Raw genomic sequence first — 14,497 nt, forward strand, 5'->3', positions numbered from 1 at the left:
TGAAGAATTTAAAGAATAAAACAAGAACGATTAGTAAGAAAAAGTTTATTAAACGAATTAATAATAAACGAATAAATAAAATAAAGAAATTTTATTATTATTTTTATTTTCAAACGAATAATTAATAAGAAATTTTTTTATTTTTTTTTTTTTTTATTTTTTTTTTTCCGAATATATTTAATTTAATTTCGAAAATAACGAAAAACGTACTTAATTCACATAAACGAAAAGTTTCGAATAAATAAGTTAATTCTGAACTTAAATAAGAAATATTATATACTTTCAAACAAGATAAAAGGAAATCGGCCCCCGAAAAAAAAGTACCAATTTTTGAACACTATAATACGTAGAAGCTCGATTTTTAAGAAGTTTATTTTAAATAACTAGATAGTTAGGCGCCTAAAAAATTGTTAAGTAAAACCTTAGCTTCTAGATACCACTTTGAAACACCCCGACAATTCCCTTTTTCTAAAACAACCCTTTTATAAATATAACTATAGAGAATTATCAAGGCATTATCGCCCGTGTGAAAACGTACGGCTTATTCAGAATTTTGCAGCGGAAAACATAAAACTAACTTTTAGGTTCATAAATAATCGATTACATACTAAGTCCAAAACCAATTAACGGAAATAAGGAAATACGAATAGTACGACAACTTTCAAATATAAGTTAACAACCCAAATCACTTAATAAAACAAATATAACTACGAGCTCTCTAATCCCGATCCCAATGATGCATCATCTTCAAACCTGTAGATGGGCAACGCTTATTGATCCTTAGAGACTGCTCACCAAAGTTGGGTCATCACAGGATCAATAAGGCATAGCCATGATCAACACACACAAACAAAGCACGTAATCAGCAACGCTGAGTACTACATACTAAAACAATAATAATCCTAACATGATACTATTAAACATAATTAAGGGCGGACAAAACATGATAATCTGACGACCATACTTAACTAGACTAGGCTAGACTGGACTAGACTTTTATAACAATAATGTTATTTTAATTGAAATAGGCAATGGACCGAGTTTTCTAGCTAGGCGAGGTACGGGCGCGACTCCGTAACCTCAGTGACCTGCGATATCGAGGAACGTTTGACTGAAAATAGGACGCGGTGATCAATCCGGTCCGAATGAAAGGCCATGGGCTACCACCATGAACCCCAACTCCTATTTGTCCGTCACTTTAGACGTGCACAGTCTAAAGCTATTGCTACTCAGTTTCACTTTACATGATTTACAAATTGACACCCTGTTATGACTCAACAATCACATAAGGCATGCAACTCACATTTATTTATAACTGTTTTTATCTTGGAATTGAGTAAGTGATCACAAAGGCATCAAACAAGACTCATTCCAATTAACTCCAATCTTTTCTTTAATACTGATCAACCCCTGAATATGGGTATAAGGTTTCAACTTACTAAATAAGGTCCTCCGCCCTCATAAAGTAGTGAAAAGCTAAAAAGGGAACAACAATTAACTGATCTGAATTATATACTAAATAATCTAGTGTTCCCAATCAAACATGTTTGCATCAATCTTCCATACTAACATGTTATAATCCTCAAAATGCAATAAAGGTTTAATATGTTCATCCCACAGTATCAAACATGCAATTTCAACCTGACTAAGTTCATCAACAACATTAACATAACCAAGTTCATCAATAATTCAACATGGTTTCAACAATTAGCACACATTCCAAGCACACAGGTATGTACGTACCTTGTGTAAACAAACTGATACGTCACTTTAACACTTTTAAAAGTCGCCTAAAGAGAATTCTCCACCTAACAACAACCAATATAGACTCATATCAATTCATATTGAATTTTCAGCAACATTAGGGAGCTTCAAACCCTTCCTAAACATAATTATAACATTTCCCAATATCGAAACTTGAATATTTGATTTCCTAGCATCATAATTGTTATATTAATTATTGAGATTCGTTGAAAACTCTTCAAAGCATCATACTTTAAATTTCCAGCAATATAACTAATTTCAAACTACTCCAAAACATATTAACATGTTTGAAATCATAAAAACAATAAATTTAATAATTCCCAAACATCATACTATGATTTTCTAACTAATAAAACCTTAAAAATTCAAGCTTTATAATTTAAAACCCTTATTTAACAAAATTAATAAATCTGAAAATTAAATAATTCATTATGCAAAATATGAAATATGATTTCTATATTTAGATAATTAAAACTATAAATTTAAAGCATGAAAACATTAATTAAATTACTAAAACAAAATTAAAAAATTAAATAGTTTTAGGGTTAAAGAAATAACCAAAAAGTGAGGGAATGGGTTGCTGGCCGGCGGCAGTGGCGGCGGCAGCAGGCGGGTGGTAGTCGGCTGGGCGACGAGGCTGAAGGGGCAGGTGGCTGCGCTGGGTGGTGGTTGAATGTGCCGGTGGTGGTGGCGAGATAGGAAGGAGAGATGAAGGTGCTGCGAGCGTGGAGGAGAAAGGGAGTGGCTGGCCGCGGATGGGCGGTGAGGCGCGAGAAGGGGTGGCGCAGCAAGGGCGGTGGTGCGGCTGGGCTGACGGCAAGCACGGTGGTCGCTGTTGCGTGCCGGTGGTGCTTCGCAAGACACAAAACAGAGAGCCGGTGAGTGAGGGAAACAAAACTACGAAAGAGACAAAGAAACCCGAGGGGAGGGCGAGAGAGTTACCGGCAGCGGGGAGGACGACGGTGGTCCGGTGGCTGGGTCGACGGCGTGAAGGAAGGGGAGAGAGAAACTGCTGGTTGCTCTTGTACGTGAAACAGAGGGAATGCAAGTTTGCTTAGGTTTCACGTGAATTAGAGTAAAGGGAGGGTTTGAGTTTTGGGTTTTAATATTGGGCTTTCCCAAGTGGGCTAGAATTAGGATTTAGCTTTTATGATTCGAATCCAAAACTGAATAGGATCGTTTTCTAAATTCAATCAATTTTCGTAATTCAAATTCTTTTCTACTTAAAATTCTAAAATCATTTTCGATTTCGTAAATCGTTGAAAATATTAAAATGTAATAAATAAATATATGTTAATTATATATTTATTTCCAAAATTCATAAATTCTTATTTAAATATATTAAATATACGGTAAAATATATAAATGAAATGTATAAAATTACGGGGGATTACAATCTACCCCTCTTAAAAGAAGTTTCGCCCCGAAACTTGACACGAAAATTCACGTATTTTTCCAAACTTTTCAACTTATTCTTATTGTAGAAGTACTTTGTGCCACTCTTGTGCATTATTTTGCCAACTAAGAGTTACTTGTAATACTCAAGAACACATTTTCTTATGCGGAGAATCTATTTACTTACATCAACATGTATAAGTTGCTAAAAATAAGCATAAAATGCATAAAAATACTATAAAAATAGGTAAAAAGCGCGAATTTCTATCGCATTCTACCCCTCTTAAAGAAAACGAGTTACGCCCTCGTAACTCATCTCAGGGAATAACTTTGGGTATTTCTTCCTCAACGAATTATGTCCTCAATACAATATTCTCACTAATCTCATTCTAATAAGTAAGACTTCTACAATTCTTTCCATACAGTGCCTCAACATGTGACATTGTAATGCTTGCATGGTAACTATTGATGCACGAAAATTCAATCGAACCTAGGTGATTTTTCCAATTACCCTTAAAGTCAATAACACAAGCTTTCAATATATATTCCGTTAGTAATCTCAGTTGTCCATCAATCGCAGGGTGGAAAGTAGTACTCATTTTCAATGTCATCCCCAAGATTCACTAGACCTTTTTGCCAATGTTTCAGACTTTTATGGTCGGTAAGAATCTCAAATGTTTTCCCATAAAGATAATGTCTTTAAATCTTCAAAACAAACGCACTAGCAGCTAGCTTTAGGTCATGGGTAGGGTAATAAGTTTCATAAAGTTTCAATTGACGCGGCAACAGGTGCAGAGGTCAAACGCTCTTTTAAAATCTAGAAAACTTTTTACATTTCTTACTCCACTCGAATTTTGATTCCTCTTTCAACAAGTTGGTCAATGGTTTTTCTCTCTTCGAAAAGTCTTTCACAACCTCCTATAATGGTCATCTAGGCCTAGATAACTTCAGATATCAGACGCGTTCTTTGGAGTAGGTCACTCACTCACAGCTTGAATCTTAGTAGGATCTACAGAAACGCTTTCTGCTCACTTTTCCTTTTCACCGAACCTCATCATGCCTTTCATGGATATATAACTCTTAGGATTAACTCTTAGCTCTTTCACCAATTCATATATTTCCTTTCATCTTTTCAAGACGCCAGGTGGTTTCTAACGATCCTGGACCACTCAATTCTCCTCTTAAATTTATTCCCTTACGTAACATAGTTCTCAATCAATTTAGTCCTTCACTTTTCCGTCGGTGTCACTTATACACATATGACCTCAAGATTTGTATACTTCATTTAATAAAACTAGATTCTTTCTAAGCGTCTCCAAATAATCCTCAAGTGTTTGTCATGCTCTTTCTCATTCCTTGAATAAATCAGGATATCATCAATAACACAATAACGAACTTAATTCGGAATTCGTAGAAAATCTCATTCATCAAATCCATAATTAATGAAGGTGCATTGGTTAACCCAAAAGACGTTACTATAAACCTTTAATGACAATGGCGAATCCTAATGAGGTCTTAGGCCCTTATCAGCTATTCTCAATTGGTGGTACTTCAAACGCAAATCAGTCTTCGAGAACACACTCGCCCATTCAATTGGTCAAATATGTCATCTATCCTAGGCAAGGGATACTTGTTCTTGATGGTGTTTAGCTCCCTAAAATCGATGCATAATTCCATACTCTTATCTTTCTCCTTAACAAACAATACATGATCTCCCCACGGTGATGCACTAGGCCTAATATATCCCTTAACGAAACAACTCTTGCAATTGTGTCTTAATTTGCTCATTTCGAGAGGTGTCATTCTATATGGTGCTTTAGTTATAGGTGTCGTTCCAGGAACTAAGTTTATAGTGAACTCAAAGGCTCCAACAGGTAACATACTTGCAATTTCACTCGGAAACACATCAATGAATCCACTCACAATGGCAAACATAATAACAGGTAAGTCAATCATTCAAAATCTACTAACTTCAGACTCTTAATAACATATGACAAAACGAAAGAATAAGTTGCTCCCGAATCAAATAATGTTTTAACTAGCACGGAGTTAATAGAAAAAGTACCATGAACTACGTCTGCAGAATGTTCAGCTTCATTTCTAGCCATCATGAACGGTTTTCCTGGAGCCTTATTCTGGTTGTTGTTATCATTTGCAGGTTTATTATAGTTCTCTTGATTGTTTTGTGCCCCTCCAGGCTTTGAATTTTGGCCTCCAGACTGGTTAAACCTCACTTGGTTCCCACCTCCATTACTATTTTGTTCCTTCCTGTGCTTAGTGAAGCACTCAAACTCTCTATGCCCCCTTTTCTGACAATAGTTGCAGGTCACTAATTCTCCTTTGCAATTCTTACCAGGGTGATTATTGTTGCACCTCTTGCAGTGATACCTTCTCACGGATTGCCTCCTATTGTTGTGCCCCTGACTGTTTCCTCCTCGATAATTTCCATTTCCGTTTCCATTCCTATTCTCATTCATATTCCTCTTGAAATTCCCTTGGTTTTCCCGGACATTTAACACTTTTCTTTTCTTCCCAACAACGTTTTTCTCGTCCCTTAAGGACTGCAAACCATAAATATTAGTGGTTCTCTCATACACATTATCTAAAGATGTAAAGGTTTCTCCACCTAATCCTAACTGGATCTCATCGGTCAACCCTTGCTCAAACCTCTGAGCCTTTATCTCTTCTGTGGCTACAACCTCAGGTGCAAACTCCGACAGCGCTATAAATTTGCTATAATATTCAGCGATGGTCATACTCCCCATCCCCAGGTTTATGAATTCCTGCGCTTTTCGTTTTGTTATGAAAGGAGGATAAAACTTTTCCCTCAACGCAACGACAAATGAGTCCCAATTAAATCCTTCAACAACACTTAGCCTAGTTCCATTCTCTTTCCACCATAGATCGGCCTCATCTTTTAGGTAAAGGACAGCTTGGCCTAGTTTCATATTTTCAGGACAATTTACCGCCCAAAGTAGTTTTTCAAACTCCCTAATCCAGTTTTCTAGGAAGGTCGGGTCTGCTTGCCCCTTGAAGTATGGTGGCTTAACTTTCGCAAACCTTTCAAACATGTCCCCTGCAGAATCGGGGCGCTCAGTTCTTTCCTGAGCTAGTTTTTCCGCCAAGAGGCGAATAGCAGCAGCTAGGTCATTATTGTTGGCCATCCTAAAGCGCGACCTGTACGTAATATATTCTATTTTACGTTCGAAAACTTCACTTAACATTATCCTAGCAATGTAATATCACACCAGCATCCAGAATTCACATACATAAACAATCATTTATGAATGATATTCGCATACATGACATTCAACTGAGAAACAAGGAACAAATTCAATCATCACGAATAATAAGGCAGAATAAAAGAAGAAAACATTCTCTTTGCGTGCCCAAAATAAACTCTTGATCCTTTGGATAATCAATGATCTAACTCTATTCCTCAAAAGAATGTTAATAACAATCCTAAATATCCACAACACACATGTCCTCAAAATAAAATTAAAAGTTCTATGGCATAAACATAAACTATTGTTGGCGAATTATGGAATTCTCACATTGGAAACGAATGCCTTAACTTTTATTGCTAATTCTATAAAGATTTAATACATCCTTGAAAAGAATAAAGAATAAGTCAAACTCTTATTGCTTTAACTTTAAACTGTTGTAGCTTTGCTACTTATTCTCCAAAACATTTAAGAACAAACTAACTATTACAACTTCAAATGTTTAAGGCATCTTGTCTATCTGTTCTTTCTTTGGAAATTTGTGAAGTGAAATCTAGATCCTCAGTATTCGTCGATCTTCTCAAAGGATCCTATGTTGGTGTACTTGGAAAGAAGCGTTTTATTCATGAAACAAACAACTTAAGATCTTACTAACGATTTCCCAACCAAAGCATAATCAGAATTCAATAAAACAATAAGTTTGGTGTAATCAAACAATTTTTATGCACATTTACATGCAACACTTAAACATTTAACATATGCACATAGCAATTAACTTCTTATGCTAGCAATTAACTACTAATGCACATATAATTCTATCCTATATGCCCTTTCCTATATTACCCATCTCTCATAATAAATCATAATAGGTCAAACATTGAAGAATTTAAAGAATAAAACAAGAACGATTAGTAAGAAAAAGTTTATTAAACGAATTAATAATAAACGAATAAATAAAATAAAGAAATTTTATTATTATTTTTATTTTCAAACGAATAATTAATAAGAAATTTTTTTTTTTTTTTTTATTTTTTTTTTTTTTTTTTCCGAATATATTTAATTTAATTTCGAAAATAACGAAAAACGTACTTAATTCACATAAACGAAAAGTTTCGAATAAATAAGTTAATTCTGAACTTAAATAAGAAATATTATATACTTTCAAACAAGATAAAAGGAAATCGGCCCCCGAAAAAAAAGTACCAATTTTTGAACACTATAATACGTAGAAGCTCGATTTTTAAGAAGTTTATTTTAAATAACTAGATAGTTAGGCCCCTAAAAAATTGTTAAGTAAAACCTTAGCTTCTAGATACCACTTTGAAACACCCCGACAATTCCCTTTTTCTAAAACAACCCTTTTATAAATATAACTATAGAGAATTATCAAGGCATTATCGCCCGTGTGAAAACGTACGGCTTATTCAGAATTTTGCAGCGGAAAACATAAAACTAACTTTTAGGTTCATAAATAATCGATTACATACTAAGTCCAAAACCAATTAACGGAAATAAGGAAATACGAATAGTACGACAACTTTCAAATATAAGTTAACAACCCAAATCACTTAATAAAACAAATATAACTACGAGCTCTCTAATCCCGATCCCAATGATGCATCATCTTCAAACCTGTAGATGGGCAACGCTTATTGATCCTTAGAGACTGCTCACCAAAGTTGGGTCATCACAGGATCAATAAGGCATAGCCATGATCAACACACACAAACAAAGCACGTAATCAGCAAAGCTGAGTACTACATACTAAAACAATAATAATCCTAACATGATACTATTAAACATAATTAAGGGCGGACAAAACATGATAATCTGACGACCATACTTAACTAGACTAGGCTAGACTGGACTAGACTTTTATAACAATAATGTTATTTTAATTGAAATAGGCAATGGACCGAGTTTTCTAGCTAGGCGAGGTACGGGCGCGACTCCGTAACCTCAGTGACCTGCGATATCGAGGAACGTTTGACTGAAAATAGGACACGGTGATCAATCCGGTCCGAATGAAAGGCCATGGGCTACCACCATGAACCCCAACTCCTATTTGTCCGTCACTTTAGACGTGCACAGTCTAAAGCTATTGCTACTCAGTTTCACTTTACATGATTTACAAATTGACACCCTGTTATGACTCAACAATCACATAAGGCATGCAACTCACATTTATTTATAACTGTTTTTATCTTGGAATTGAGTAAGTGATCACAAAGGCATCAAACAAGACTCATTCCAATTAACTCCAATCTTTTCTTTAATACTGATCAACCCCTGAATATGGGTATAAGGTTTCAACTTACTAAATAAGGTCCTCCGCCCTCATAAAGTAGTGAAAAGCTAAAAAGGGAACAACAATTAACTGATCTGAATTATATACTAAATAATCTAGTGTTCCCAATCAAACATGTTTGCATCAATCTTCCATACTAACATGTTATAATCCTCAAAATGCAATAAAGGTTTAATATGTTCATCCCACAGTATCAAACATGCAATTTCAACCTGACTAAGTTCATCAACAACATTAACATAACCAAGTTCATCAATAATTCAACATGGTTTCAACAATTAGCACACATTCCAAGCACACAGGTATGTACGTACCTTGTGTAAACAAACTGATACGTCACTTTAACACTTTTAAAAGTCGCCTAAAGAGAATTCTCCACCTAACAACAACCAATATAGACTCATATCAATTCATATTGAATTTTCAGCAACATTAGGGAGCTTCAAACCCTTCCTAAACATAATTATAACATTTCCCAATATCGAAACTTGAATATTTGATTTCCTAGCATCATAATTGTTATATTAATTATTGAGATTCGTTGAAAACTCTTCAAAGCATCATACTTTAAATTTCCAGCAATATAACTAATTTCAAACTACTCCAAAACATATTAACATGTTTGAAATCATAAAAACAATAAATTTAATAATTCCCAAACATCATACTATGATTTTCTAACTAATAAAACCTTAAAAATTCAAGCTTTATAATTTAAAACCCTTATTTAACAAAATTAATAAATCTGAAAATTAAATAATTCATTATGCAAAATATGAAATATGATTTCTATATTTAGATAATTAAAACTATAAATTTAAAGCATGAAAACATTAATTAAATTACTAAAACAAAATTAAAAAATTAAATAGTTTTAGGGTTAAAGAAATAACCAAAAAGTGAGGGAATGGGTTGCTGGCCGGCGGCAGTGGCGGCGGCAGCAGGCGGGTGGTAGTCGGCTGGGCGACGAGGCTGAAGGGGCAGGTGGCTGCGCTGGGTGGTGGTTGAATGTGCCGGTGGTGGTGGCGAGATAGGAAGGAGAGATGAAGGTGCTGCGAGCGTGGAGGAGAAAGGGAGTGGCTGGCCGCGGATGGGCGGTGAGGCGCGAGAAGGGGTGGCGCAGCAAGGGCGGTGGTGCGGCTGGGCTGACGGCAAGCACGGTGGTCGCTGTTGCGTGCCGGTGGTGCTTCGCAAGACACAAAACAGAGAGCCGGTGAGTGAGGGAAACAAAACTACGAAAGAGACAAAGAAACCCGAGGGGAGGGCGAGAGAGTTACCGGCAGCGGGGAGGACGACGGTGGTCCGGTGGCTGGGTCGACGGCGTGAAGGAAGGGGAGAGAGAAACTGCTGGTTGCTCTTGTACGTGAAACAGAGGGAATGCAAGTTTGCTTAGGTTTCACGTGAATTAGAGTAAAGGGAGGGTTTGAGTTTTGGGTTTTAATATTGGGCTTTCCCAAGTGGGCTAGAATTAGGATTTAGCTTTTATGATTCGAATCCAAAACTGAATAGGATCGTTTTCTAAATTCAATCAATTTTCGTAATTCAAATTCTTTTCTACTTAAAATTCTAAAATCATTTTCGATTTCGTAAATCGTTGAAAATATTAAAATGTAATAAATAAATATATGTTAATTATATATTTATTTCCAAAATTCATAAATTCTTATTTAAATATATTAAATATACGGTAAAATATATAAATGAAATGTATAAAATTACGGGGGATTACATCATCCTTATTATGTCCAGAGGTGTTTCTCGGTTTCAGAGTTCAACTGATTAAATAAACAGATAATCATAGCCTATGATTCATCAGAGCACGGCCATGCATTTTACAATTTCTAGCTCTCCGAGTGGCCTTGTACAACTTTTAGCATCTCATCCCGATTTATGGGAGGACTATCCCAATCTTGCGATCTTGATATTAGACTTTGTTTGATAGGTGATTACATGAGCGTTGCCTTTATAGCCTCCTTTTACGGTGCGACGGTTGACAACGTCAAAGTAAGCAGTTCTCAAACAAGTAATCTCAAATCACTCAGGTATTGAGGATTAGTGTCTAATAATTTTAATGAAATTTACTTATGACAGATTTTCATCTCTTACAGTAAAGTTTCATAGGTATGTCCGATACTAGTCTTCTCAAAGTATCTATGCAAATGATTACGACATTGCCATGTCCACATAGTTCAAGAAACAGAACAACTAGTCATCTTGCATTCTAGTTAGACCTGATCAAGATGAGCCCGGCCCGTCGGCCCGGCCCGGCTTGCCCGAAATTTTTGCGGGTTTGAGCAGAATTTTCCGGCCGGTTTCCGGGCCCGGCCCGAAAATTTTATTTTTTTGGGCGGGTTTGGGAAACACAAAAATACACTTTTTAGTTATAAATTTGGCCCGGCTCGAAAATGGCCCGAAAAGCCCGGTAGGCCCGGCCCGAAAATAACGGGTTTGGCACAAAATTTTGGCCCGAATCTTGGCCCGACCCGGCCCGGCCCGACATAGCGGGCTGAATTTTTACGCTCAAGCCCGGCCCGGCCCGCCATTTGATCAGGTCTAATTCTAGTCGTCTAACATTTTCTATGCGTCCACCTTTATAGAAAACTCCGCCCAGGGACCATTTTCAATCTTTTGACATTCAAGTTCACTTGATAGACATTTCTTAGTCACATGACTGGTCCTGACAGTCTATCTTGAATATTTCGTCAAATTGAAGGGACTCATCATTTAATAAACCACAAATTAAATGGAAAAATGAATTCTATTCATTTATTGTGAACGATTAACCAATAATGTTTTACAAAGTATTAAACTCTAAAACTTTAAAACATTTAAACAAGGACATCAAAGCCATTCTCCAATATGCTTGATTCCCATAGTTGTAGTGTGCGAGTTGTGCTTCGCCTGCGGCAGAGGTTTAGTCAATGGATCTGAGATGTTATCATCAGTTCCAATCTTGCTTATCTCGACTTCTTTTCTTTCAACGAACTCTCATAGAAGGTGAAATCTACGAAGTACATGCTTGACTCTTTGGTGGTGTCTAGGCTCCTTTGTCTGTCCAATAGCTCCGTTATTATCACAATATAGGGCTATTGGTCCTTTAATGGAGGGGACTACACCAAGTTCACCTATGAACTTCCTTAGCCATATAGCTTCCTTTGCTACTTCATGTGCAATAATGTACTCCGCTTCAGTTGTTCACTAGTGGAAAAAACCCCTGTTGAGGGGGGCATTTCGGGCTTGTTGAGGCGAACATGGCCCGCTTCAACAGAGGGGGCTTCAACAGGTCAGAGATCTATTGAGGCGGGCCAAGCCCGCCTCAAAAAGATATTTGTTGAGGCGGGCATTTGAAAGCCCCCCTCAACAGACTAGCCTGTTGAGGGGGGCATTTAATTGCCCCCCTCAACAGACAAGCCTGTTGAGGCGAACATTAAATTGCCCTCCTCAACAGACAAGCATGTTGAGGCGAACATTAAATTGCCCCCCTCAACAGACAAGCCTGTTGAGGCAAACATTGTGTTGCCCGCCCCAACTAGGAGTCTTAATCAACAGCACATAAGATGGGCTACCACCACTAATATTCTGCTTTAATTTTCTTTGTTAGGTAATAGAAGAACCTTAATACTCATAAAATAGAAAATTGTAAACAATAAATACTTCATTCACATTAATATTGAAATAATATTGTTTAATGTAATTTTACAATATAAATTCACACAAAAATAATCTTTGAATCTACAATTCGATTATTTTGCCTACGCTTCCCTTAACCATTACCAAAATTACTCTTCCTTGTAAATGAACAACCACTCAATTTTGCAAGTTGTCCAACCAGTTGGCCAACACCACCAAACGCACGATCAGCGAGACTGAAGGCACGATCAGATTCTAAATAATCAACTAATTCAAAATATGCTCTCCCAACCTAAGTAAACAACCAAACACTATTAGCCAGCAATTCTGTTACGTACAAGCTGTCAAAAAAAAAATCTGTTTAAAATGCTCCACAACATGAAAGTACCATAGGTCTGTCATGAATAGTCTTTAAAATACATAAATCCACCAAGCTACAAAATGAGCAATCAAGAAACAACAGTTCACAGTCATTATATGACGCCATATTGACAACAAAAGGGAAGAGAATCCAGAAGATGTGTTATAACTGCAAGAATTTTCATTTAAAAGTACTAGAGCAAAGCGACAAATGACAGATAATCCAATGATGTTAAGTATATTGAGATGACAACTTCCAGAGAACTAATCTGCATGGCATTTATTAATGACAAAATGTTAATACTAATCTTCACGGCATTTATTAATATGTATTCCTGCGTGGAAAATTCACAATGTAAGCAGAAGTTGTGTGAAGCACCTAAATAATAAAAGGTGAAGCCTAACATTTTAACTAGATAAACCAATTAAAAAAGATTTTCTACATGTGTTAGTTCTCCCTAGAAAAAAAAATCCATCTAAACAGGGGCATAGTGTGCAAAGATTAAACTAGCATTAGATAAAGAAAGAAAAAAACGCACAAGCATATTCATCTACTTTCCCATTCCAAACACATTTTAATAATATACGGGGTAAGTGTTGTTATTGTTATGGTGTTGCGTACGTAAGCGGGCGCCTTCCTATTGTAGGTTGAGCATAGTCGATTTTAGCCTATATAAACCCTTCCCTCTTGGAGCTAGCTTCTCACTACTACCTCCCAAGAATTAAACTCATTGCTATCATATCATATCATATACCCAAGTACTTGGTATAAGCTGTTTTAGTTATTATGACGCATCCAAGTGAGGTAACAGGAATAAACTACCAAACTCCGACTCCAGATATAGAAATCCCATTCCCATACCAATTCTCACCCAACATAAAGTCATAAACTTACTACACCAAAACAATCTACAACAAATTGCATAAAATATGGTTATGACTAGTTTTCAAAACACTCTAGTTTCATCTCCTGTTTATATGTCGACATCAGATGAATCAGAAGAGATACATCATCAGCAAGGTAAGATGATGATCGACGAAAGGAGGCAAAGGAGGAAGAAATCCAACAGGGAATCTGCTCAGAGATCTAGAATGAGGAAGCAAAGGCACTTAGATGAGCTTTGGTCACAAGTTATTCGTCTTCGAAATGAGAATAATAATCTAATTGAGAAGCTGAATCATGTATCAGAAAGCCATGAAACTATCTTACATAATTTTTCTCAGCATGTTCATCTGATAAGTACAGATAAGAAACAGGTGGTCTGAAAGAGTTAAAATGATGCCATTACATGCTGATCCACTAGAAACAGATAATTTCATTCTAAATGCTAGAGTAAATAGTAATGGCTATCCGCCAACTAGTCTCCACTAGGTTTACATTACAAGATAAACAAAGAGCGCCTCTACAAGACTACAAAGAGTACAAACATATAAGACCTTTAGCACTTATCATCAGATGAATTGTCAAAAATTACGGAAAGAAAAAGTATTTTCCATGTTCTTAGCAAAAAAGAAAGATAGCTCATACTGCAGGGCAGAATGAAATAAGGAAAATAGATTATACATGGGAAAGAACCCAGCTAGTATTGTAATGTTTAGGCGGGAGTTTCTTATAGATATCCAATGCCTCCTGCAAAACCAGTAGGAATAATGAATTAAATAGCTATAAAAGGATTATAAGGCAACATAGTTCAAATAGATAAAACTATTGATGTCCTGAAGCAGGCATCTGTATTAAAAACACTATTTGCTTGGAAGCCAGATTTTGAGATATTACTTAAGTTATAACTAGACCTAAGCACATTTAATTACTGAC

The 14,497-nt window shown here is 36.2% G+C and overlaps 2 protein-coding genes across 3 annotated transcripts; one reads left to right on the forward strand and one right to left on the reverse strand.

Annotated features, from left to right (window-relative positions):
• Positions 1–521: 521 nt before the first annotated feature.
• Positions 522–9,494, reverse strand: LOC130467915 (uncharacterized). 2 transcript variants are annotated; one of them, XR_008927934.1, is made up of 3 exons: positions 9,006–9,494; positions 1,744–1,808; positions 522–787 (listed from the first exon to the last, which is right to left on the reverse strand). XR_008927934.1 is itself a non-coding variant. In XM_056836957.1 (3 exons), exons 1-2 carry the CDS (start codon positions 5,922–5,924, stop codon positions 1,780–1,782), a joined length of 729 nt encoding a protein of 242 aa, XP_056692935.1. In that variant the 5' UTR covers positions 5,925–6,092; the 3' UTR covers positions 522–787; positions 1,744–1,779. The 2 variants fall into 2 exon arrangements, 1 of the variants encoding a protein (XP_056692935.1); XM_056836957.1 differs by lacking the exon at positions 9,006–9,494 and adding an exon at positions 5,225–6,092.
• Positions 9,495–13,611: 4,117 nt separating this feature from the next.
• Positions 13,612–14,053, forward strand: LOC110793874 (basic leucine zipper 43-like). Its single transcript, XM_056836030.1, has 2 exons — positions 13,612–13,863; positions 13,928–14,053. The coding sequence occupies exons 1-2, from the start codon at positions 13,612–13,614 to the stop codon at positions 14,051–14,053; spliced, it is 378 nt and encodes a 125-aa protein (XP_056692008.1).
• Positions 14,054–14,497: the final 444 nt, after the last annotated feature.

This window comes from Spinacia oleracea, chromosome 2 (genome assembly GCF_020520425.1).
Source record: "Spinacia oleracea cultivar Varoflay chromosome 2, BTI_SOV_V1, whole genome shotgun sequence".
NCBI classification, from domain to species: Eukaryota; Viridiplantae; Streptophyta; class Magnoliopsida; order Caryophyllales; family Amaranthaceae; genus Spinacia; species Spinacia oleracea.